This window comes from Nannizzia gypsea, genomic scaffold (genome assembly GCF_000150975.2).
Source record: "Nannizzia gypsea CBS 118893 supercont1.5 genomic scaffold, whole genome shotgun sequence".
Lineage (NCBI taxonomy): Eukaryota > Fungi > Ascomycota > Eurotiomycetes > Onygenales > Arthrodermataceae > Nannizzia > Nannizzia gypsea.
Window position 1 is genome coordinate 1,188,079 of NW_003345197.1, and position 24,248 is coordinate 1,212,326.

The 24,248-nt window shown below is 45.8% G+C and overlaps 12 protein-coding genes and 1 non-coding gene across 13 annotated transcripts; 8 read left to right on the forward strand and 5 right to left on the reverse strand.

The window, feature by feature from the left end:
• Positions 1 to 346: 346 nt before the first annotated feature.
• Positions 347 to 1,888, forward strand: MGYG_06280 (hypothetical protein; the record flags this gene model as incomplete). Its single annotated transcript, XM_003171684.1, has 3 exons — positions 347 to 619; positions 672 to 1,085; positions 1,145 to 1,888. The coding sequence occupies 3 exons, from the start codon at positions 347 to 349 to the stop codon at positions 1,886 to 1,888; spliced, it is 1,431 nt and encodes a 476-aa protein (XP_003171732.1).
• A 743-nt stretch (positions 1,889 to 2,631) lies between these two features.
• MGYG_06281 (hypothetical protein) lies at positions 2,632 to 4,047 on the forward strand (the record flags this gene model as incomplete). Its single annotated transcript, XM_003171685.1, has 1 exon — positions 2,632 to 4,047. The coding sequence occupies one exon, from the start codon at positions 2,632 to 2,634 to the stop codon at positions 4,045 to 4,047; it is 1,416 nt and encodes a 471-aa protein (XP_003171733.1).
• Positions 4,048 to 4,576: 529 nt separating this feature from the next.
• On the forward strand, positions 4,577 to 5,421 carry MGYG_06282 (hypothetical protein; the record flags this gene model as incomplete). The annotated part of the gene is made up of 3 exons (XM_003171686.1): positions 4,577 to 5,108; positions 5,184 to 5,252; positions 5,324 to 5,421. 3 exons carry the CDS (start codon positions 4,577 to 4,579, stop codon positions 5,419 to 5,421), a joined length of 699 nt encoding a protein of 232 aa, XP_003171734.1.
• A 121-nt stretch (positions 5,422 to 5,542) lies between these two features.
• MGYG_06283 (DUF410 domain-containing protein) lies at positions 5,543 to 6,795 on the reverse strand (the record flags this gene model as incomplete). Its single annotated transcript, XM_003171687.1, has 4 exons — positions 5,543 to 6,123; positions 6,188 to 6,340; positions 6,409 to 6,656; positions 6,752 to 6,795. The coding sequence occupies 4 exons, from the start codon at positions 6,793 to 6,795 to the stop codon at positions 5,543 to 5,545; spliced, it is 1,026 nt and encodes a 341-aa protein (XP_003171735.1).
• A 556-nt stretch (positions 6,796 to 7,351) lies between these two features.
• MGYG_06284 (hypothetical protein) lies at positions 7,352 to 8,998 on the forward strand (the record flags this gene model as incomplete). Its single annotated transcript, XM_003171688.1, has 7 exons — positions 7,352 to 7,423; positions 7,497 to 7,751; positions 7,801 to 7,832; positions 8,077 to 8,180; positions 8,246 to 8,416; positions 8,513 to 8,785; positions 8,853 to 8,998. 7 exons carry the CDS (start codon positions 7,352 to 7,354, stop codon positions 8,996 to 8,998), a joined length of 1,053 nt encoding a protein of 350 aa, XP_003171736.1.
• A 102-nt stretch (positions 8,999 to 9,100) lies between these two features.
• On the reverse strand, positions 9,101 to 10,667 carry MGYG_06285 (tRNA isopentenyltransferase; the record flags this gene model as incomplete). Its single annotated transcript, XM_003171689.1, has 2 exons — positions 9,101 to 10,501; positions 10,572 to 10,667. 2 exons carry the CDS (start codon positions 10,665 to 10,667, stop codon positions 9,101 to 9,103), a joined length of 1,497 nt encoding a protein of 498 aa, XP_003171737.1.
• Positions 10,668 to 11,444: 777 nt separating this feature from the next.
• On the reverse strand, positions 11,445 to 12,701 carry MGYG_06286 (serine/threonine protein kinase; the record flags this gene model as incomplete). Its single annotated transcript, XM_003171690.1, has 5 exons — positions 11,445 to 11,736; positions 11,831 to 12,058; positions 12,143 to 12,181; positions 12,228 to 12,499; positions 12,594 to 12,701. The coding sequence occupies 5 exons, from the start codon at positions 12,699 to 12,701 to the stop codon at positions 11,445 to 11,447; spliced, it is 939 nt and encodes a 312-aa protein (XP_003171738.1).
• A 522-nt stretch (positions 12,702 to 13,223) lies between these two features.
• Positions 13,224 to 14,165, forward strand: MGYG_06287 (CCR4-Not complex subunit Caf16; the record flags this gene model as incomplete). The annotated part of the gene is made up of 2 exons (XM_003171691.1): positions 13,224 to 13,356; positions 13,492 to 14,165. 2 exons carry the CDS (start codon positions 13,224 to 13,226, stop codon positions 14,163 to 14,165), a joined length of 807 nt encoding a protein of 268 aa, XP_003171739.1.
• A 278-nt stretch (positions 14,166 to 14,443) lies between these two features.
• On the reverse strand, positions 14,444 to 17,012 carry MGYG_06288 (elongator complex protein 2; the record flags this gene model as incomplete). The annotated part of the gene is made up of 2 exons (XM_003171692.1): positions 14,444 to 16,819; positions 16,884 to 17,012. The coding sequence occupies 2 exons, from the start codon at positions 17,010 to 17,012 to the stop codon at positions 14,444 to 14,446; spliced, it is 2,505 nt and encodes an 834-aa protein (XP_003171740.1).
• Positions 17,013 to 17,315: 303 nt separating this feature from the next.
• MGYG_06289 (hypothetical protein) lies at positions 17,316 to 17,813 on the forward strand (the record flags this gene model as incomplete). The annotated part of the gene is made up of 3 exons (XM_003171693.1): positions 17,316 to 17,389; positions 17,454 to 17,618; positions 17,696 to 17,813. The coding sequence occupies 3 exons, from the start codon at positions 17,316 to 17,318 to the stop codon at positions 17,811 to 17,813; spliced, it is 357 nt and encodes a 118-aa protein (XP_003171741.1).
• Positions 17,814 to 17,969: 156 nt separating this feature from the next.
• MGYG_06290 (6-phosphofructo-2-kinase 1) lies at positions 17,970 to 20,184 on the reverse strand (the record flags this gene model as incomplete). The annotated part of the gene is made up of 11 exons (XM_003171694.1): positions 17,970 to 18,215; positions 18,277 to 18,453; positions 18,508 to 18,882; positions 18,935 to 19,054; positions 19,104 to 19,211; positions 19,280 to 19,360; positions 19,408 to 19,577; positions 19,633 to 19,730; positions 19,786 to 19,821; positions 19,882 to 20,106; positions 20,171 to 20,184. The coding sequence occupies 11 exons, from the start codon at positions 20,182 to 20,184 to the stop codon at positions 17,970 to 17,972; spliced, it is 1,650 nt and encodes a 549-aa protein (XP_003171742.1).
• Positions 20,185 to 20,832: 648 nt separating this feature from the next.
• On the forward strand, positions 20,833 to 22,053 carry MGYG_06291 (mitochondrial import receptor subunit tom-40; the record flags this gene model as incomplete). Its single annotated transcript, XM_003171695.1, has 3 exons — positions 20,833 to 21,144; positions 21,233 to 21,880; positions 21,949 to 22,053. The coding sequence occupies 3 exons, from the start codon at positions 20,833 to 20,835 to the stop codon at positions 22,051 to 22,053; spliced, it is 1,065 nt and encodes a 354-aa protein (XP_003171743.1).
• Positions 22,054 to 23,668: 1,615 nt separating this feature from the next.
• On the forward strand, positions 23,669 to 23,752 carry MGYG_10560. The gene has a single exon. It is a non-coding gene; the product is annotated as a tRNA-Leu (tRNA).
• The last annotated feature ends 496 nt before the right edge of the window (positions 23,753 to 24,248 follow it).

Genomic DNA, 24,248 nt, shown 5'->3' on the forward strand with positions numbered 1-24,248 from the left:
GGCCAATAATCTTGGTAAATCGCAGTCGAAAGAGATGCGCACGTGGCGCCCCATGGTCCCGGCACTAGTCCTAAATAGGGAGCTACTTTCGTCCTTCTCTCTCCCCGTTGAGGCGCTATCGGCATAAAATGTTATAAAAAGTTGGCTCGAGGCTTCAATACGGGAAGAGCAGCTTCCCCTGTAAAGCGTGCGTGTATATTTATACAACTGAATGATATCCTCTCTGAAGTGGATGTCCCTCACTTGTTTTATCTTGTTCGTTTTCGCTACTGCAACTTTTGTTTATGTCCAAGCTGGAGGCTATACCGGGCTGCTCTCAAATTTAGTGGCAACTGATACGGATACAATGTCGGGTATCAAATCACCTCTAGCACTTCTCGCCCTGCTTGGAGCCCAGCAAGCGTTGGCCGCGGATGTTTCATGGCATGCTCCTAATGCTACCGACATCAACAACCTTGACAAGGTTTTGAATAACAATGGTGTTTACGGCTTTATCTTCGATTCCTCTCAGACACCAGATAAGGAATATGGCAAATACAATTGGTGTAATATGCCACATGTCCGTCCGAGAGAATACCCAAAAGCTCCAAAGGGCTATAAGTTACATTATGTAGAAGTTGTATGTTTCTAACAACGTCAACTTTGATAACTGGCCGCTAAATAATTTATAGATACACCGACACCACAAACGTACACCGTATCAATCCAACACATTTCCACAGGAATCTTACCCTTGGGACTGTGATGACGAGGGCCTGTTTTATTACGCTGAACCAAAACATGGCCGAAACAGCGCCAAATCCTACTGGAAGGGTTATCAAAACCCAATAAACCCATTCCAGCCTTCAGGGTTTAAAGGATCATGCAGTTTTCCCCAGATCTCTAAGGAAGGGCTGGATGATTCGTGGCAACATGGACGTGACTTGTTTGCAGTCTATCATAAGCTCCTGCATTTACTTCCATCTCGGTTGGACGAGAGCAAAGTCTCTTTTCGCGTAACCAACAACATGATCACTAGCCAAGTTGCCGGAATGCTGATCAATGGGATGTACGACATCAAAGGAGATGCTCCTCTCAATGTTGAGGTACACTACCACCCCCCATTAACACTCGCAGTTGACGTTAGCTAATCGTGTCTTTAAAGTCCCAACAAACGGACTCTCTTGAACCTAAATATTCCTGTCCGAAATCGAGTGATCTCTTTTCCGATGCAAAGAATGTGCCAAACACACCATGGGCTGACCATTTAACCCGAACAAAAGAGTTTGTGGCAGAGTTAGATGCTATTTCTGGCGTCTCTCCATCCGACTCGGGGTGGCATTCTAGTTTCGACCACTACTTCGATAACTTATCAGCTCGTCTATGTCACGCAAAGCCATTGCCATGTAACATCAAAGACACCTCGAAGTGTATTACTCGAGCTCAGGCCGATAAAGTCTTCCGACTGGGTCAGTTCGAGTATTCTTACTTGTATCGCGATTCCAAAAGCTCTCTCCCTGCTAGCACATCTAGCTTAGGTGTTTGGATTGCGGAACTCGCCCAACACCTTCGTGATCAGGTAGCTGGCAAGGATGGAAAGATGGTTTATAGACATAACGTCGCCCACGATGGAAGTGTTTCCAGGCTCCTGTCGATTCTCCAGCTGGATGTTATGGTTTGGCCTGGCATGGGCTCCGAGGTTGTGTTTGAACTCTACTCCAAGAAAAAGGACAAATGGGGTCGTGAAACGGAATACTTCGTGCGAGTCTTGTTCAGCGGCCAGGTCATGCGCAGCTCACACCCAGATCTCGGCCTATTGGATATGGTCCCTGTCTCAACCTTATTGTCTTATTTCGATGGCCTTGTTGGTGAAAAGGCAAGGTTGGTGCCTGGGCTTTGTGGAATTTAGGCTTTCTCTCACGCCCTGTGAGAGAAATCGCCGGCATATCGCATTTCATGTTCCCTCGTCCTATAAATTCGAATGATGAAAGTCATATCATTTCTAGTAGTCGTGCCTATTAACACTGATTCCTTTATTTAATTTACCCCCATGGGCTATAAAACACTGAATAATCTACTTCCTAGCATGAGAAAGAAGAGTGGTTGACATTTACCGGCAAAATCGCTCTCGGCATTCGGCGAACTTACCGACACTTCCGACACTAGCGCCCTCGGCATTATCATGACTACCTAGTTAACCATAAATCAACGCATATTTTGTGTAGACCGTTTCCATACGGCCTTTGCTAGGCATTTGTAAATAACGGCGGAACTCCGTATTACTATAGTCTTCTGCGTTTTCGTTTTTACAAAATAATAGGAAGCAGTGCAAACTATTCCGGCTATGAGCTGCGTGGAGAGAACGGGGCCCCGAACACGAACATGGGCAATTTAGCTAGATGCTACCATTTCCCCGGCGATTGGCTCTCAGCAGGGGTACAAGTAACTGGAGTTAGTCCGTTAACCGGCTTGTTTTACCCGTTTAATGCGGGTGGAGATGAGTTCAACGTCACAGCTTCGTACTAGATACTACACTAGTTTTGGTCACCTGCTGTTTGTGCTGCAGCCGTTTTATATATACCTGATATCCCATGGAATTGACCTCGAAACAACCGACAAAGAAAGTGAATCAAAAATATGAACGCCGTGGACATGGCCGCAACATTTTGTGACCGAGACGCATTGCGCACTAGATTTTCTAAAGCAATGTCAGATATGTATAAAAATGAAGTGCCCTCCTATGCCGACTTAATCGATATTGTGACAGAAGTCAATGCCAATTCAATATCTCAAAATCCATTGAATGCAAGACTGGGAATAAGTTCTCCTGATATCAATAATATCGACAGACTCACTCTCGAAAGGCATGGAGCAATTCGTCTTGGGACACCTTTTGAGCTTTCAACGATCAGGCGATTATTCTCTCAGTTTGGCATGTACCCCGTAGGATACTACGACCTTAGCGTTGCTGGCTTACCTTTACATGCAACGGCCTTCAGGCCTATTGATGCCGAGGCCCTCGAAAAGAACCCCTTTCGAGTCTTCACAACGCTTCTGAGGCCCGATCTACTGAGGAACGAAGCTCGAGAATTGTCCCAAGATATACTGAGGAAACGAAAGATATTCCCCAATCGGCTCCTGGATATGCTTGATGACGCGGAAAGAAAAGGGGGTGTTGTGCCGGAACTTGTGGACGAGTTTATCAAAGAAACCCTGGAGGTATTTTGTTGGCATGAAACTGCTGCAACAAGTCATGACGAATACTTGCAGCTCAAGGATGAACACCCTCTTCTGGCGGACATTGCATCTTTCCAAAGTGCTCATATAAACCATCTTACACCGAGGACGCTGGATATTGATCAGGCACAAGTGGCCATGAAATTATATGGGCTGCAAGTCAAAGAAAGAGTAGAAGGGCCTCCACCTCGAAAAAATGGGATACTTCTCAGACAAACAAGTTTCAAGGCAATTCATGAGAAAGTACGTTTCTGCTCCTCGAAGAATGGTACGGTACAGGGTATTCATACAGCGAGGTTTGGGGAGATCGAGCAACGGGGCGCTGCATTGACATATAAAGGTCGAGAGCTGTACGATGCTCTTCTTATGGAAGTCAATACCAAAACAAGAGATTTGGCGCTTGGAGCCCCGAGTTACAATCAAATTTTAGCAGAGGTATTCTCTGCATTTCCAGACGATAAAGATACCCTTCGATCCCAGGAGCTTATATTCTGCTGCTATAAGCCAACCACTAAAGCACTCGCACTAATATCCGACAATAAGACCGTTTTCCCAACATCGATAGATGAACTGCTGGGTCAAGGGTATATGGATTTCGAGCCGGTGACCTATGAAGATTTTCTCCCATTTTCTGCTGCTGGTATATTCCGATCGAATCTTGGTGAAGCTGGTCGTGAAAATCCGAGTATGAAGCCAGTTCAAGACAAAATGGGATTTGAAGAGTGTCTAGGTGACAAGACGCTTGATAGCATGGAGCTATATTCCGAGATCCAGCGGAAAAGTTTAGAGTATTGCTTGGACGTTTTCAACCTCAAAGATATGACCCGGTAGATTGTGATGTGATGGGTGAAGACCAGGCTCGCAGTGATCTAAGAACTTGAAATGTTTGGCGATTTACTCCATACTAGCTCGTCAGTTAGCTACTTAACCCCTCTAGTTATTTAGGAGATCCTTTCCACGTAGATAAGCGGCCTGGCCCTAGGAAACAGGTTGCAATTCTGCAATAAATCCGTATTATCAATACTAGTTGCATTTGGTCCCATGTTTTAACAAAGTGAGCGAGGTTGCAAAGTTCAACGTCTATTTGACTAGGTAAAATAAAGCGGCGTCAGTTTATTTCCAGAATTGGCTTCGCTCATGGCATGGGGCTAAAAGCAGCCATGAAATCTATATCAACGCCGCAATCGCATATCAAATCTGTATCTGGACGTACTTGCTAGCACCACACGACCTAGCGACCTAGTTCTTCTATTTTATTCTTAGGTCTTTAAAATTTACTGTCTCCTACCTCTCCCTAGTTCAACTTACACGACGTTTGATACCGCATCCCTAGATTGTCTATGAGAAACATGCGCCCACCATGACATCACGCCAGCGACACAGACGCATCCCCTCCGGAGGTAGCGCTACCACTACACAGACTACCGCATCAACTGCGTCCACGACAGTTCAGGCTCCAAACTCTACGAGGACTGGATCCTCACAGCCTTCGTCTGCGCTTCCGTCGGTGCGTAGGACGCTATTTAATTCTGGGACCAACCCACGCAGTCAGCAGCTGGCATCCAATTCCACTTCTGTTACGCCCTCAGATTACGGCGCTGTCATACCAATGGACACTAATACAGGCTTGAGTGGAAGCACAAACCCTTTCGGAGGGCGGAGTATATCAAAATCAGTACCTAAAGTCGGCACATCTGTATCGTCTAATTTGGACAACGGTGATATTGTCCCTCGTGACAAGAATGGATGCTATAAACTAGATATCCCTGTCCTACCGCCTGCAGAGTTCGAAGAAGCCGATGGTGGTGACTCCATGGAAGGCATAGAGCACTCTGGAGGCGCTGAGATGCCAGTTGAAGAGGGAGGAGAACTGGCTGGAAGGGACAAAGAAAGTACGCTTTTCTCTTTGTTCATTTCACTCGAAACTGGTTCTATATATAACAGCCTATAGCTAACAGAGAAGTCAGAAATTGATGCGAGCTTCGTTGAAATGATGCGTCATAATAGGAGCAGACATATCAATGGCGAACCCTCTGGTATGGACTGTCACGCAATTGCCTTATGTTAACCTAGAAACATTACTAACAATTGCTAACGACTACTTCAGAAGTTTTCTTGCTGGTTCAGCAAAACCTCAGAGACAGAGTATTAGGACTCGAGGAGGACGATTGGATGTTCGGAGCTGAGGAAGAAGTCAAACGATAATCGATGAAAGCTTGTCTGGCTTCTCTACGCAAAGGTTCCTGGTCTAAAACAAAATCCCACCTGGTCTACCCAATCCATATACACAGCAGGCTAATAATGTCTGTCATTTGTACCTAAAAGCCTAATCTAGGTCAAGTGACGGGGGAGCCTCCACCCTCTTAGAGGCCTTGGGTTGCTGGGTGGATTTCGACTGGCCGGATGGCCCTCCAAAAAACATGCCCATCATATCCATCAATGGGTTTGACTGTTTCGGTATCTTTATACCGAAATATAACTCTCCGATGTGGGCCAGAGCATGATCCCACTCACCAGCCTCTTGAATATGTGACTGATATTGCTTGAGAAGCTGTCTGAATAGATCCGGAGTACCACGCTGGATAGCGAGTAGGAGTAGGTTTGTGAAGTTAAGCAGAGGTAATGATGGGTATACACGAACATCATTCTGCTTACTGCTTACTTCCTGTACGCCAAGAGCTTTACCAGACTCCGATGTGGATAGGAGTCGGGTAAATACTAGGAAAGCCTTATTCGCGTTGAGAATGTTACCAGTGAGAAGATACGGGAAGACGGCACGACAGCAGTATATTCCGGCTGTGTGCTGTGCGTCATATGTGTACCACTTATACTCTAGGTTTGCGAGAGTTTCGGCGGATTCAACAGTCCCAAAAGCGAGATGTTTCTCGGCGTCATATGGTTCATTGTCTAATATCCGTGCTTGATTAGATCCCAACCCTAAGAATCAGATTGAATGATAAAATAAACCTACCTTGTGCATAGACAGATCCAATAGCGTGATGTAACTCCGGGTCGCCCCTTTCTAGGTCCCCGAATTTTGAGCTCCACGAGATAATTTCGTTTATATATCTCTTTCTAGTTGGCTCCTCCGGTGGGAATTCCTGAAGTAATTCAACGAGTCGTTCTAAGGGAAGATCAGCACTATTCCCGATCTAATTCAGCAATCGATAATAAAAGTCTTAGTGGTCATACGTTTTCTCTCTTTTCCGGTTTCGTCATCGGCCACCTCCCACCCCGCCTTGTTGTAAACTTCCAGTACTAGCATGATTGCTAGGTCACCACCACTTGCGGATGCGCCCTGCTGAGCTCCAGCTTGTAGCAGTGCCTTCGCCCCCTCGGATAGTATATTTGCGGCTGCATCGTAGTTGGACTGTTTTATATACCGTGCTGCGATTACACGGAGCTGCTGGTGGGATTCATAGTATGCTCCGGAGGCGATCCTATTAGCATAAAAGAAAAGTTAGCACTGTCATACTAAAATCTCGTGTGAAGACACAAATACTAAAGAATGAGTAGCTCAGAGGCCGAATCATACTTCTCTTGCTGCCGGGCAATGGTTTTCTCGATTCGAGAGGTCATAACGGCCACCTGTGGCCTTTTGACGGGGTAGCTAACTGCTCTGCGAGAGAAATATACGCGAACACAAAAGTCGGAGGTGTAGAATCGAATTACCCTTGTGGAATAAAGAATTACTATAGAAAGGGCGAGGAGGAATCTGGGAGATACAATATAGTGGTTTTCTAGTTTTAAGATGTAAGAGGGAAAGCACCCAAAGGAGTGTCGTCAGCGCAGCCAATCAGAACGTGCTCTCGAGAGCTCTCCTTCACTACAACACCAGTAGGCAAATAAATATCTAACTATAACAACCGACCATTTATATGAGAGTTTTGAATCTCACATGTTTAAATCCATATATACTGACACCGCGGACTAACTATTTTGAGTCGACTGGGAACTTACCAGTTTAAAGCTGATTATAATCCGTCTAAAGTGTGCCGTCGGCTATTGAACATAGCTTGGTGTTCGTATAGAGGGATAATAGATAGTTAAGCGTCCGCTATTATCCATGGACTGTAAATATACCCCCTGCGTGGCACCACCATCCTGAACTAACGCGCTCGATAGTTGCTTGAATATGGCAGCTATCTTTGAGACTCTACCCGTCGAGAGATTCAGCGGGATATCTGAACCCTTAAAACGACCAAGGGTGGGATCATGCACAAATATTATTGTTTACAGCTGATTGAGGCTAACTGGGAGTCTCCGTTACAAAAATCCAGGAAATCGCTTGTTTTTCTTATGATGAATGGCACCGGTTCCGACTCGATGACTCTGGTCTTCGTTACTATTATCCTCCAAAATTACCGGTAGACCTAAAGGCTGGCTTTGATACTTTTGTTCAACGTGATGAATCTGAAGATAAGCATCTCAATGCACTTCTTGATACTATTATTGCGACCGAAAAGGAGAAAGGGAGGAAGTACGATATGGACTTTGTTACGTGGAGAGGAATGATGACCAAGGCAAGCCCATATGTTAGTTCCCTGCCGTGACGCATCAGGATGCTAATACGCCTATTGAAAGATATTCACCGCTCCTTACGATACTATGAATGGGTATTAACGCGCTAACTTATCCAATAACCTGGTACCTAACTGCTAATCAACTTTCGCTGTATCTCATTCAGATTCGAAATGAATGCTACATGTTTTCAAGTGGGCTTATCATACCCCCCTTTTAACTCTGAATTTTGGAGATATACTGACATCGTCTCCTTCCCAAGGGCCAAATGTGAGGTTCTGCTCATAGAACCATTTCTGCTAGCAGTGCAGTCACTAATACCACTTTTTGAGATGTTAGATTTATTGAAGAGTCTCACTCTTACCACCTCGAACAACTCAAAGAACAGTCAAACAGAAGAGTGCGTCCAGGGGCGCATTCATCCGATATGATGTCATATTGGGGTACGCGCCTTTATTCGAGCAAAAATAAGTGTTTTCGTTCTATAGGCTCACTCTTTTCAAACCAGGGTATAAGTTCGAAACCGTGTCTGTACTCTCGGAGCCGTGGGATGCGGCCAGTAGAGAGACCATCGAGGCTAGGGAAAGCGAAGTTGTGAATAACAACCCACAGTATTGCTCTCTTGTTCGCACTGGAATTGGAAATACCAGGATGCTCCTCGCTGGAGAGGTCGATGCAGGTATGCCACCATTTAAACCTAAACTCGTGTTTCTAAAGAGGTGAATGTTCACATAGTTATTGATATGCAAAAGTCTGGGACTGCAAGCCTGACAAGAAGACGATCCTATCAACTGGGTAGAGCTCAAGACATCTGCAACAATACGGCATGGAAATGACGCCATAAATTTCGAGCGCAAGCTTCTCAAGTTCTGGGTCCAGTCATTTCTCCTCGGTGTTCCAAAGATAATCGTCGGCCGGCGGGACCAAGATGGTTATCTCCTAGCTATTGAGGAGTATGCTACAGATGAAATCCCCAATATTCCTAAAACGGGGGCAAATACATGGGATGCAAACACGTGTATCAATTTTGCCTCTCAGTTTCTGACTTGTATGTGGTAGCGTCAGACACCCCTTCTCTTAAAATAAGACGGCTGACATGGTAATGTACCATTCAGGGTTGAAGACAATCGTGGACTCAGAAGGGGTATGGACAATTCGAAAGGCCGCCAAGTCAAGCCACATCGAAGTCTTTAAGGTCCAGGAAACTGGCTATGGAAATATTCTGACCCCAGAGTTTGTCGAATGGAGATTGCAAAGTTAGGCTACAGCGAGCTTGCCGGGAATCAATGAATCCTTGAGCGTTCATATATTGAGTGTAGTCGGCGCCTTTAACTGCCCCTTTCTCGGGAAAGGGGGTAGGTAATCACAGTTCCGTGGAAGGCGCACCATTGTCCTCGTTGGACTTCTCCTGCAGTTTCTGGAAATATTCGTCTCGACGTCGTCTATTTTCAGCGGATTTTATTGCCCTCTTGTGCCTCCTCCCCTTCATATGGAGTTCCCACGTATCTGCTCCAGCAATGGTAGCATTACAAGTCGAACATACTCTCATCTGCGGAATGTCGTCAACCTCAAACCGAGCGGGTGCATTTGCAGATTCAAAGAACTCTTTCGCAACCGCCGACATCTCTTTGGGATGTGGGAGCGTGCTTCCAGAAAGGAACTTTGACGTGATTTCCTCAGCAGGTTGACGTACAATTGTGTCCCAGTTATCCACGTCAGTTGAATCAGCAATATAAAGACGGTCTGTCATCCCGGAGGTTCCCAAAGCCTTCCACAGTTTATTCCTAATCCATCTTGTTTGATGTTTAGCATATACTTTTGTGGCAGCCTGAATTGACTCGATGCACTCTTCCTTCATTTTGTCAAGTTCACACTTCGGCTCCTCCTTAGCTGTGAGCAACTCATTAATGTAAGGCTCCAGTTCTTTAAATCCAATTGACATCCAAACCCCGCGAGTTCGATCGACTTCAACCCCCTCCGAGGCCTTGTCCTGTAGATATTTGAACATTTTTTGGGCTTCCTTCAATAGGCCTTGATCTATCATTCCGTGCACACGTTTATCGAGTCGCTTTCGTAATTCTTCTTTTTCAGTATGGACCCAAAAGACGAGTAGCGAAAATCTTGCCTGCCCAAGCTGAGTGCTTAAATCCTCGGACTCGTCAGCCCCGCAGTAATCCTCATCCTGCGGTGTTGCCCTTCTAATCTTCTTTTTCTGTTCTTCGTATATGTCTGAAGCTCGCCGCCCAGTCTGTAAGTAGATCTCTAGAGACCGACGAACCTTTCTCTTCTCATTTGGATGCCATCGATTTGCCATGACAGGGTCAACCTCTTTCAGTTTTTCATAGACCTCTTCAGCAGAGGCATTTAGTATCGAAAAGTCCACATCTTTCTTAGAGTCTGCAGTTAAATCTTCATCACTTGGGAGATCTTCCGATTGATTCGACATCTGCTTATTTGGTTTACCCTCATCAAGTAAAGGTTCATGAAAGAGAACGGATTGTGTATAGTAGTGTGTCCCGCCAACCAGTATCGGAACTTTACCCCTTGACCTGATTTCGTCGATAATCTTCAGGCTCTCTTTTTTGAATACCCCAATCCTCCAAGGATCCTGGTCTAGATCTACGCATCCGATCAAATGATGAGGGATACCGTGTCTCTCTTCAATGGGTATTTGATTGGTGGTTATGGGAAGGCCCTTGTACATCTGCATAGCATCTGCACTGATTATTTCTCCATTGACTCGCAATGCAAGGTCAACAGCTAACTATGTAATGATTTAGTGCATGTCCTCGCCCTGGGGTATACTCATTAGGCGGCATGTTGTTGCTACTCACTTTGGACTTTCCCGTCCCCGTAGCGCCAACCACAGCAATCAAAGGATTCATGTGAGAGTTTGCAGTTGTCCTGAGTGACAGAGAAGCTCTAAACATACTATATGTCAAGTTCTTAATAACTGATTGTTTGATGCCAGGTTTGAATAATATTTGCATTGATTTGATGTTCAATTTGGAGGAGAAAAAAGTTTCACTAGGGCGTGTAATATAACGTGTATGATCAGTGTATAAATTACGCATCATGTGGTAAAATCATTACCTGTATTTCCCTACAATACATATGTAGATTTGAGATATTAGTGATAAATACTCTTCGATTTTGATAGACGTTCACAAGGCACCACTAATATGGTCCACAGTCAAAAGCTGTGTTGAGGCGTTGAAGGAATGTTATTCCTACCACATAGTATTGCTGCAGTCGATATTTTCGCAGAGATTGATGGATATCCTGAGCTGGTTAAGTACCAGTTGGCCATGTTTAATTCAATTTAAATCTTCCTCTGGTTCTTGAAAGTACACAGCCGGAGTTGGTACTGATGAGGTAAAATAGGATTCCGCTACACTCTTATCCTTTATTCGTATTACCCAATATCAAACACCAATCACCCTGAAGACATTCCCTGGAAAGCCACACTAAGCATTCCTATATTAAACCCAAGATATTAGGAATATAGTAGGCCGTGTTGTTTAGGGCAACCAACAGTAACAAGGTAGCCCGAACGTCCCTATAGTGTTAATATTTCTGATTCTAAAGCTGTATCCACGCTGCTACATCTATTGCTTTTTTTTTTTTCCACCAATATATCGGTTGAAATAATATAGGGTATTCTATAACGGAACTGCTTCTATTTCAAGAGTAGATTGGCACAATGGCTATCTAAAATTTTTAGCTGCAGTGGAAAGTTGATAAGGGGTATTGAAATCTGGATCTCGGAGTTGGCTTGCAGTTAGGCGGTTCTCAGGAATAAGGGAGAAACCTCTGGTCAAAACAGATACTAAGAGTTTCCTCTCAACTGTATCAATTTGTGGTCGTTGATGTTTGATTCGGTCGTCAAGATCTTCAGCCACAGGGGTATTTGGATCATACCACTCATCTTTGCTAGACCCGGGCCAGAGGTATTTCCCCTTTAGATCCTTTGGTAACGGGCCCATATAGGCAACGACGCTTCCTAGCAGGGGAAACAGATTTAATCCAAGATACATATATGCAAAGACACACATATAGCTCCATATATCACAGGAAAAGTCGGGAGTAGCACCATGAAGCCGCTCTGGAGAGCAATATCCAAAGGTGGAGTCCATCTTTTGGAATACCAACTTGTGTTGTTATCCCAAAGCCCGCGAGATAAATCATAGTTGAACACAGTATGATAGGAATTTGCATGGGCTTCACAAGTTCTGCCTGTTTCCAACTATCAATCATCATTCGTTCAGGCCGGCCAAGAATCTTGTATTTATCAGCTATGCTGAGATTTTCAGGGAGAGAACTACCCCACAAGACATTCATATTGTTAATATCTAAAAATGTTAGCTTTCGTATAATAAATTTGGTTTAGAAATGATTAACATACCTCTGTGGACAAAGCCAGCCTCGTGTAAGCTCTCTAAAGCTTTTAGCAGTTGTTTGCACCATGTATGCGAGTTGCAATGTGCAGCTATTTAGCCACGAGAGATTCAACATTGGGACCAAGAAATCGGAAGACAAAAGTATAGTGGCTATACTGTGGGCCACGGAGTAGAAAGACATCCTTATATAAAACTAGATGAGAGGTATCAGTCACAGTCTCATGGATAGTAGTTTGCATCTGATAGTCATGTTCTCCATATGGACCAGAGACCATAATCTTGATTGCACAGTTTTGTTGATTTCTCATATCTTCAGCAAGCCAAACAGTAGTTAGAGAAGCCACCATGGAAAATCTTGTGGACTATGCGGTATATTTGATTAAGAATCTCCCCAATCTGGATAGGATAGTATTGGCGGCAGGAAGATTCTCCATATTGATATCGATGTTAAGATACTTCCTCAACATCAATCGCGAGGTCAGGGCCGTCTCCGTCGATCAAGATGCCGCGGTCAGCATTATCATCAGGGAGGTAGGGTATAGTTGGGGAGCCCAAATCGCGCATCTTTGCAAGGCTTGCGAGGTTGGTACAGCTGTCTATTGATGTCGGCCGCTATCTGACTACCCGTCGTGCTACCACTAACTAGTTAGCAGTAGCTAAATAGTTATTGCATGGTTAGAACATGGTTATCTCAAGGCGTCCGCCACAGCCAGTCATCAGTTTTCCCGTCAACCAAATAACTACCAGCTCACAACGCACTCTTGACCGATTACGAAATAGTACGGAGACTTCACCAACGAGCTAGCAATGTGGCATGGATTCGAAACACTCGGTGATTATAAATCTCTTCACGTGGTTTGCATCTCGGCCGTGTGCCTGCAAGGGCGGCGTTCTTGAATATTCCGGGAGGCGCTGAAGATTATTTGAATATTAAGACCGCTGTTTTCCCTTTTGCCTGATTCAAGCTTAGAAGAAACATTCTACCCTCTCTCGATTGTGGCTGTCGATCAGTGTCTATCTGCAGGCCGGCGATCTCGTTATTGGAAGCACCTATTTAACTAGTTGACCAACGCCCAGGACATCACAATGAGGCCCTCCGACCACCCAAGCACCGATATAACGGTAAACCACCTTAGCTACAAGTTCCCCGACGGCTCGGAAGGACTGTCAGATATCACCATTGACCTCCCTCAGAACAGTCGAACACTCTTGATTGGCGGTAAAGCAGACTCCATCCCTCGTACCCGTTATACCATCTCCCCTCCATGAACCACCTTGCTCACCCCACAAATTTACATTCTTTAATTGCCTTTTCTAAACTGTCTCTGCTCTGTTTCTGTTTCTCTTTATCTAGCCAATGGTGCTGGTAAAAGTACACTCCTCAGGCTCCTTTCAGGCAAACGCCTTGCTCCAAATGGTTCCATCGTCATTGGCGGCGTCGACCCGTTCAAAGAAGGCCTCGAAGGCGTCACATACCTAGGGACGGAATGGGTTCTGAACCCCATAGTTCGATCTGATATCGATGTGCCGACTCTACTCGCATCCGTGGGTGGAGATTACTATGCGGAAAGAAGGGACGAGCTAGTTAAGATTCTTGATATCGACATGTCGTGGCACATGCATGCCGTGTCCGACGGAGAGAGACGACGTGTGCAGCTTGCCATGGGCCTGCTAAGACCCTGGAACCTCCTCCTGCTAGACGAAATCACTGTGGACCTGGATCTTCTTAGCCGGAGCAATTTTTTGGATTTCTTGAAACGAGAGACTGAGAGGAGACCTTGCACTATTGTCTATGCTACCCATATTCTGGACAACCTGGCTCAGTGGCCTACGCACCTGGTACATATGCACATGGGTCGTTTAAGGGACTGGGGTTCTATGGAGAAGTTCTATAGCAACCGCCCTCGCATGTCGGAAAACAGTCAGTTGGGTGAACTAGTGCTGGAATGGCTGAGGAAGGATATGAAGGAGCGTGGACCTCGCCCTGGAAGACCAGCAGAGGCTAAGGAGGATATCAGAGATGAATGAGCTGCAGGCATATGTCACATATATAGGATGTGATGCTTGCGTTTCGAGGGAGAAAAGTTATTACCTCAACCCTTAACGGTGAGCCAAATTCTCATATTTTCTGCTATTAATGCCCTTGGGTGGTTGCATATATAGGCGCGGCCTCAACGCCATAGACATTTATCATTGTTTGTCCATTTTATTTGTTTGAAGTTGGCCTCTTTAGAACAATGCCTCTCTTTTCACTATTGTAAATAATAGTTACCCTCTTTTATACAGAGGTACCGAATACCTGCCTACTATGTCGGAAGACTATCAACATTATATAAACGAATCGAAGAATCTTCACTTGCGACAGCAAGTTGATATCCGGGCTTCCTGCCGGTAGCAGTAACATCCTCCCCGTGAACTTCTACAAGTCCCTTCACCGGCCTCCAGGCTACTCGAGTGATAGATTTTGACGGGCACTCTGGTTCTGGGATCGTGAGCATCTCTCTTGCTTCTAGACTCTCGAGCTGGATCCTGCATACAAATATCCGGCCGGAGTCATCACCAATAGCGATGTAGAGCCCACCATGTACTGAGAGAGGCAGAAAGTCGATAGCAGTAATTGGGTGAGAGAAAGGGATTGTGGTTTTTGCAACAAACGAATCGCCCTCCTTAGCCCAAATTTTAACGGACTTGTCACGGCCACCCGTGGCAAATACTGTAGCCGTTGGATGTGGCGCCCAGCTCGCACTCAGTATCATCCTTGAGTGGCCCTTGGGGTTGGAAGCTAGCAATTTGAACAGTAATTTGTTGGTCGAGTCTCGCTCGAAAACTGCCCATTGCCGATCACGCCCAACACTGAGCAGATACCTGTCATCCAGAGAAAATCGCAGCGAGGTTATCGTCAATGAATGAGCTGTTAATGGAGGCCTTATTTCGTTCCATGTTGAAGTGTCATATAGACGAATGACTGCATGGTCAATAGAACTAGCCTTGCATGCGGTCGCGATGATCGATAGGTCATGGCTTGCAGTAACGGCTGATATTTCGTATCCGTGGCCATACAGCTTTTCATGTTCCGGCCAAAGTGTATGCCTGGCGAGATGGTCCTCTAGCGGTGGATGGTCAAACTCCAGATTATATACTTCTGGCTGCACTGTTTGTTGTTCCTGGTCACCAGTTTCGTTGGTTTCTTCATCACCTCCAACTTCCTCATCCATTGCTTTGTTAGACAGCCCTAATACTGGAATACTCGCAGCATCTGGCATTTCCTCATCACTCTTCGGGGTAGCTAGCCCACTCAACCGCGTAAGCAAATTAGCCACGGCTCTGGTTTCGTTAAACACCCGTAAAAGTTTTTCATCTGCACCAGACACAAATCTGGATGGGCCTAGTGGTGCAAGGCAGTTAAGGTCGTAACCATGTATTTGAGGCCGTGAAAACTCATGCCATGAGTGATGGCTACCCTTCTTCCATTCAGCATACAATCTCGTTGTTTGATCCCCGCTGGTAGATAACAAATACCCTCCGTTTGCCTCCCAAGCAATATCACCAACTGCTCTAACGTGTCCTGTAATCCCTGGTATAGGGAGCCATGCATCCGCCACAGTATCATGTCTCCAGGACCTCCAACTGCCCGTCCTGCCTAGGCAGACAACAACATCCCCAGATGGGGACCAAAGACCAACCCAAAAGCCACCGGCACTACCAGTAGCAGTAGTTGAGCCCTTGAGAGAGCTAATTTCTCCCATTCTTGACAGTGAAAACCAGACACCGGTTATAGGATCCTGCTCCCAAATAACCAAGGAGTTATCTGCGGACGCAGATAGTAACTGTGGTCGGAGAGGATTCGGGTTCCAGGCTACAGTGTAAACCCAGTCCTCATGGCCAAAAAGAAGCGCTTCAAATGTTATTGAATACTTGGCACCATTCATGTCAAAACGGTGTGCCTTCGGAGTCAAAGTCGCCTGCTCGGCACCGGCTAACAGTTGGTCTTCCACATTTTTAGGCGTGGCCGAAACAGTTCCTTCTCCTAGGTTTACTTTCCAAAGGCGTATATATTTATCCTGGCTGCATGAGGCGAGAAGGAAGTCCTGTGGCTTTGCCGGGTCTCCTGTGCTGCTGGAGCTATCACTGGCAGGTGAAAACGCAAGAGAGCGAATCCAGCTTTCATGTCCAGTTAGAGTAGTACTCAGTTCAAACTTAAGATCATCAACATCCTTTGCAGCGTATATCTGTACCGCAGCCCTGGTTCCACCAACTGCAAGCACAAGTCCATCAGACTTAGCTCCTGAGCTCTGGCTAGATATAAGTCTCAGGGCCATGGCAAGAGGAAAATACCGAGGCTTTAACGGTATGCTCTGTAGTAGTTGGCACTCTACCACATCGTTCTCCTCAGTCAACTTCCATACTTTGATAGCTCCGTCTGCAGCTCCAGAGACGAAGATATTTGATCCACGAGCGACCTCAATACAATTGAGAGACCCTTCATGCTGCCCCTCCACGACTGCTACTTGCGAAAATTTAGGTGAACTGGAGGTATCTGGCTTCCATATTCGTATAGTGTGGTCACTACCGCCTGTAAGAAGTAGTATGGATCCGTTGGCGGGTGATGTGTAAAATTTAACAGCGTTTACTTTGTCAGTGTGGCCCACGAGAAGTGTGTATACACCTCTATCGTTTTGGTCCTAGAAACCAAGTCACAAGTTAGCAAAACAGTATAGATCAGAAATGAAGTAATTGAGCACTTACCAACGGATTCCATAGGGCAACATTATTGTTCGCACCAAAGGCTAACAAGCCAGACTCATGGTGCCAATCTGCTGCTGTAGGATTCCGGTTGCCCCCAACACTGATGAAATCCGTGGTGACGCACACCATGGATGGCAGATTTATTTAGGATCTCTTTAAAGGATGCCACAATGTTACCTCCCCGTCCGGCGGCCTGCCCTTTAATTGAGGATGCTGTTCGTCTTGAGATTGTTCGCATTCCGCGAAGTCGCTAAAGTTTAACCCTGCCTGGCGCATCAAAAGGCCAGTCTTATCGATAAGAGATTTTCTTCGTCCCCGCCATCGCTCAAGGTAATCGCAATAATTTTATAGAAACCGCTACACCACACATTTGAACACATTTTCTATACCGATAAGGACGATACCCTCTAGCCTGATTGGTTGTGATCAAACATGGGCTCAGTTATGACCGATACACCCATTGATGTCAAGGGCAAAGACACCCTTAATATTACGGTGGAGTTCACGTTCGTCTCCTTAGAAGAAATCTATGACCTAGAGCGATAAACTAATTATAACAACCGCTGTCAGAGGAGGTCTTGAAATGTTATTTTCGAATGAAAGGGTTCACAAGATTGCATTGCCGTCCCGGGACCCAAACGGGTCTATTGCGAATATCAGCTACTTAGTCAAGTACCTGATCGAGAACGTAATGAAAGACCCTAGAAAAGAGCTCTTCGTGGTCGACGATGCAGTGTTAGTATAGGTTTTTGTGGTTACTAGAAGGCTGGAAGGCCAATAATATGAAAACAAGTCTAACTTTCTTGGTGTAGACGACCTGGCATATTAGTGTTGATCAATGACGCCGACTGGGAGCTAGAAGGAGAGGACGCCTATGAGATTGCGAAGGGTGATAACATTCTATTCGTATCTACTCTCCATGGAGGCTAGATGCCGACATGCAGAGTCTGGTTCAATAACAACATCATGAGGGCAATTTCATTAATCAATAACAAAGGCATAACATAACATGAGGAACAGGAAGAGTGAATTCATAATCTCATACGTGGTCAACTTCATGGGCAGAGAAGATCAAACAGCAGACCCTCAAACGACATCTTCAGCCTGATGCTGGGATATCTTTTCTGGGTCTTTGGGAGTCCGAAAACCAAGTTGCGGGGTTGCGCCCCTCTCGAAAGAGGAGCCGTCCAGCCCACCACCGGGCATTGGTGAAACGATACCACTCGGTGGCACGGGAATCTTAATGTCCTCTGGCGAGCCTGGAATGATATCCGGCGGAAGGTCTGGTATGTGAATACGTCTTGCTTGGTTATTATAGCTGGCAGGAATTATCTATAACTTTATTAGCGGGAGACCCTATAAATGTATAATTGGTGAAACAATGCAAAATTACCTCGATTATCTGGTCGCGTGGGAAGGACAAAAACGGGATATCGGTTGAGTTACACGCCATTAAATACCCATACAGCACTCTTAATACGCTTTCATGTGCAATAATCAGTAAATCGTTTTGCTCACGTTCGAGCTCAAGGATGACAGGCTCAAGCCGCACGGCCAAGTCGTGATAGGACTATAATTGTGTTAGTATAAAAGCCATATATAACCATATATGCATACTATTTACCTCAGCTCTAGGATATCTGTGGTGATAGGGGTCCAAGTCGTGCATTTCCACTTCATCAGGGTATTCTTTCCTGATCTGTTCTTCGGACATCTTCTCGCAAACTCCAGGATTCAGCTGACTCATTTGAGAACGGTGTCGAACCTTGTATCCCCTTAAACGGAGAAATTGTGCAGTCTCTATAGACCTGCGGCGTGTTGAGGACCAGACTATGAGTGGCCTGAGCTGTGGATCAGGCTCGCCCTGTTCTAGCAGGTCTTTTCTCTCTTCTTCTCGACGCTTAATGAGCGTTTCGGTCATCTTGCGCGCATAATCTTCTCCTTTTGACGAAAGCGACGAATCAGCTTTGTACGAGTCTGATGATGTAGAAGTGCCAGCCTGCTAAAGAGTGAGTATATTGACAGTGGTATAGAGCAACCAGGACACATACCCTGACAAAGTAGGTACGCCTATTCTTGATATGAAGGTTCAACAGGTAGAAAACGATTCGATGATGAAGATAACCGAATCCACGATTGTTAATTGTCATCTTTTCGCCGGCATTAAACATCTGATGCATTATTAGCACTTTCCCTTCACGAGTTCCACGGAGCGTGTACCTTAATATAGTTCAGCTCTTGCTCTTGCATGGTTTCGAATAGTGGAATCCTTGCAGATATTCGCGCTAGATAATCCTTTACAGCAACTTGAGAATCCCATCCCACATACTGTAATCCCAAAAATGAAGTGTCAGATTAGTTGCAGATTGGTATATAAATTTGAAGGGGCCTCGTACATCAGGAGAGGATATCTTCACTCGCCGCACATTCTCTTCGATTATACGCTCATCGCTGCAAGATGACTCAATAAACAAGGTCTGGTGGGTTAGCATCGCCTTTTTAGATTGTTCATATTATAGCATACCTCAATATCTTGCTTTGCGAATTCTCTAGAGAGAGATATTCTCCCAGCAGCCAAAGGGTTGACCGCATCGTATATGGCAATCTGTCCATTTTCATGGTTTAAAAAACGATATATATCTTCACGACACCTTTTGACAATTTTCTGTCGAAGAAGGACGGAAGAGGCAGATGCTGTTGAACTTGTTAACTTTTCGATATCAGTAGGTCAAATATAAGGAATAACTACCATTTGCAAAGAAATAATCCTCCGGTAGTTCGCCACCAACTCCAACAGTAGCTCGTCTGTAATCTCCAAGGTGGAAAATGCGAGTTTTAACTCCAAGCCTGCCTGCAAGTAAGCGGGTGAAAGATAAGGGCAGGCCATGATATGGATACATACCATCTAAGGTACCGAGCAAGGGCTACAGATATGTGTCTATAAATAGATAAGTCAGTATGGTTAGGAACAAAGAGGAACGGTGAAAAGCCCACTGACGTTTTCCCTCGGGCTGGTAACCCAACTGTGATAATGACAATCCGCCCAGAGTGGAAGAGCCGTCCAGACTCAGTACTATAAAGTTGGGCTGGTGCCAGGGCTGGCATTTCAGGCATATCATGGATAGCATCGACAAAGGTCGACGACTTGCGCCGAAATCTAGGCGCAGTCGCCACGACATCGGCAGTTCTATGTAACGATGATGAGTCTCTCTGACTTCCAAAGCTTTGTCAAGCGTACATATACTTTGGGTATCAATGTATAAGTGTGGCCAGGCCGGAGAACATACATTAGGGTATCCATGACAACGTCCACACAGCTATACCGTATGATATAGAGCTTCTAGAGGTCAACTTCAAGTGTTTAAAGGCTCTACCTGTCTCGTAACAGTGTTGAAGCGCTTCCTGCAAGGGGGTCAATTAGTTAGTTACCAAACATGTGGGGAGCCGAAGTAGCATGCAATCAAGAATAGTAGCGAAACATGCAAAGGAAAGAGCAGACTTCTTCTACCAGAGTGCTGGATCCTCACAGACGCTCCAACTCACCCTCCCATAGAGAGATACAAGCATACAAGCACCCACTTTGGCGACGTCGCAAGTTGAAGTTGAACAAGCGGGAAGCAGTCGAGAGATGATGGAGGCCCAAAGAAGCTAGCGCGCGTGTCTGTCTTGGCATTAGAGACCTTTTGGATTTTGCGGAAAAAAGAAGTTTCAAACCAAAAACCTCATTTTTCTTCAACTTCGAGGAACGCTGTTGACGCTGAGCGAGCTTTAGCAACGGAGCACACTTGCCAATTGCCATTCGACAGTCCGACAGGCCGTGACGGACGTCTCTCGTTCAGGGCTGCGTGTTACTTTTGTTTTTGATTTGAAAACGACGTCTCTTTTTTTTTCTCAACGAGACTTTCATATTGCGCATTCCATCAGCTACTCGTCCTAATCTCTCGTCATCATGGCCGACTTCAGCTCTACCCTTTCGTTTTTGACTGATAACCCTGCCGCGGCAATTATACAAGATTCATATGATGCATTTGCACGGAGGAGAGCGGACCTGGGGCTGTCGAATCCCGGTACCGTTGAGATGGTTTCTCGAGAAGTCCAGAAGGATGTCTTGCTCTCCAATTTCATGTTCACAGGCCTCCGCGCCGATTTGACCAAGGTCTTTGGAGTCTCGCCTCTTTTCCGAGTCTCTCATGCATTCACCATGGGCTCTCAAGGCAACCTTCCTCCATATGCCTTCTCTACTATGTTTGGAACTTCAGATGTGAGTTGAACCGTAATGTTTGTTGAGAAGTTGATCTGGGCATCTCAAGTTCTACTAGAAGTCTGGCTGACCTGTTATATCTCTCTAGGTGCTCATGCAAGGAAACATTGGCAGTGACGGAGCCCTGGCTGCTGTTGCAAACTACCGCTGGTGCCCATCCTTGATCAGCAAAGCCAACGTACAGATAATGCCAGGCTCTGCACAAGGACTGCTTCAGCTGGATAATGACTACACCGGATCTGATTTCTCGGCGTCCCTTAAGGCGTTCAACCCATCGATTCTAGAAGGCGGACTTACCGGTATTTTCATCGGAAGCTACCTACAGTCCATCACACCCGGTCTGGCCCTAGGATTGGAGGCCATGTGGCAGCGTGCCGGGCTTGGTGCTAAGCCAGAGACTGCTCTTTCATACTGTGCACGATACAAGGCAGATGACTGGATTGCCAGTGCCCAGCTTCAGGCACAGGGAACCATCAATGCCTCATTCTGGAAGAGGCTCTCTGATAAGGTCGAAGCTGGTGTTGACATGAACCTGCAGTTTGCACCAAGCGGCAACCCCATGATGGGAGGCGGTCTTCAGAGGGAGGGAACTACTGCTGTCGGAGCCAAGTACGAGTTCAGGGCATCCACGTTCAGAGCTCAGGTTGACAGTGACGGAAAGCTAAGCTGTCTGTTGGAGAAGAGAGTTGCCATGCCAATTTCTCTCACCTTTGCCGGTGAAATAGACCAGGTCAAGGTAAGTGATACGGATCCAATCAGAAATGAAACACTTTCTTGCGAAAAGTTGACTAATTATTCGTGTAGCAAACCGCCAAGATTGGTCTCGCAGTCTCCTTTGAGATGGCTTCCGAGGAGCTGATGGAGCAGCAAGAATCTGGAGAGCTGTCCAGCGTCTCTCCACCCTTTTAAACTCATAGCCGGGGAAAGTCTCCGCCTATCCACGTCTTGTCCTCGCTCCGCTCCCGTTCCTGACCTCCAAGGACTCCTTTTAACCAACCAGCCATTCATGACAATATATCCCACATACTCATTATAATATCCGCACCGTGGACAGCATTGATTACTTGTGGTCCTGATCACCACGAGGCCTCGACTGTCAGGTTGCCCCCCTCTCTATGAACTCTCGAAAGGCCCCTTTCTTTCTATCCCCATGCATAAACATCCAGGAAGTTGTATTAGGTGTACGGAACGTCATCTTGTATAGAACCCTTCTCGCCCCTTTTCGTTTCTGTTCATTACTCTCCTGTCTTAACACACCCACTTTCACACCCCGTTACTATTTTTAATGGTAACCATTATTTTATTTTTCTTCTTCCCCGAAGTATCATCACGTTTTTCCTGTACTCACGCTGCCTTTCTGTTTGGGTTTTGTGGACAGATTATGGGACATGAGATTCGGACCAGAGAGGAGGGTAAGGCTGTGTTTAGGCTGTGTTCGTTGTTCTCCTCCCATTTTTATCTTTCCTTTGGGTTTGTTTCTGTCTGCAAAACTTAGAAGGAAGGAATGTAAAATAACACGATTTGATTTTTGCTCAGCCTGTTCCTTCTGCTTGAAGCGCCGAGAGTAAATTGAGATTCGCCTGTAATAGATTATGATAAAACTTGAACTCCTGCTGACTTTTGTGACTGTAGACTCGCGAGGCTGGTTGGGCTTGTTGTCAGACTTCAATTGGTATCCCGCCATGCATTCAAAGTAAATAGACACCTTTGATTATGACGGAAGACTGCCAGTGCAAAAGAAAATGTTTCTCCCTACCCAGAGGAGCGCAGCTGATGGCCGGCATCTGCAGTGTCCTACCAATGCCGTGACCAAAGGATGGATGAGGCATACAAATCCAATCAAAAACCTATCATTCATAGTATCCGGTATTTCACGCAACCAGCAATATATAACTACCTAATCTACGTGGCCATGCAATGTACGTGGCTTCCGAAGAGAGGAACAAAGCAGAGCAGGTACATTGCGCATCTCACTGACGTTGGCATTGCATATCAACAGCCAAGGGGTACACGAAGGATATTATACGCCCTTCCCCTTCCTGCAGAATTAACAACAGAGAACGGACGAAAGGAACAAGGAACAAGGAGCAGCGTCTATCGGAGTGCATGCCAGCAATGATAACATCAGCTAACCTATCAATTACCATCAGCATGCATGTATATGCACCCCTATATCAAACACAGGTTATTGCATAGGAGCCTACAGGGAACAGGGAAGTTTCCTGACAGCTCGATGCGATCATCTGACACATCTAGATACATACGTACATACATTCCCTTGATCAATCAAGATGGATTTGCATTGCATCATCATCATTGCAGCTTGGCCGTATGCTGTGCGCTTGGAAGAAAAAGGTACGACTTGTCTACCATCCCGTCCGTCTATGATGTAACGCAGTCGAGGAAACAAGAGGCGGTGTTATTAGTATTTGTTAAGGTTAGCGCTATCAAAAGGAGGCTGAGAGCAAGCAAGACCCACTAGCGATCATAAGCTGATTTAAGGTGAGTAACAACTTAATATTCTGGTAAGATGGCCGAGTGGTTTAAGGCGGCAGATTTAAGCTCTGCTGGGGGAAACCTCTCGTGGGTTCGAATCCCACTCTTATCAACATCTTTTTTACACCCTTAAAGCCCTCACTTCCTTTTTTTTTTTTTTTTTTTTTTTTCCCTTGTGCTTTCTTCTCTACGATCATCTCGTCGGTGACACAGGAAAAGGTCCTGCGTGATCAACTCGATCTTCTCTCCTCTTCGTAGTTCCTCCAACGAACCATGGAACCTAGCTCGTGGTCATGAATCACGACCATGGCTAACAAAAAGCAAAGCGAACCCACAAGAGAGGAAAGGAGGAGAGAAGAAGAGAAAGAAGAGCGAGAAAGCGAGACAGAGACGAATTGACTTTAGCTCTTTATATGTTATGGCTTGAGAGAACGAGGCTAGAGTGGTTCGTTAGCACTGCGGTGAAAAGATGGTATTGCTATTTCACAAGATGAACGGGACTAGCCGTCAATGCAGTTGGCCATGCTAGAGCAGACGAGCGGCTTCTCGAAAGGCGGTTCTGTTCATGCCAGTTCGTCCGATTCGGCGTTATAAACCCGGTCAAGAAC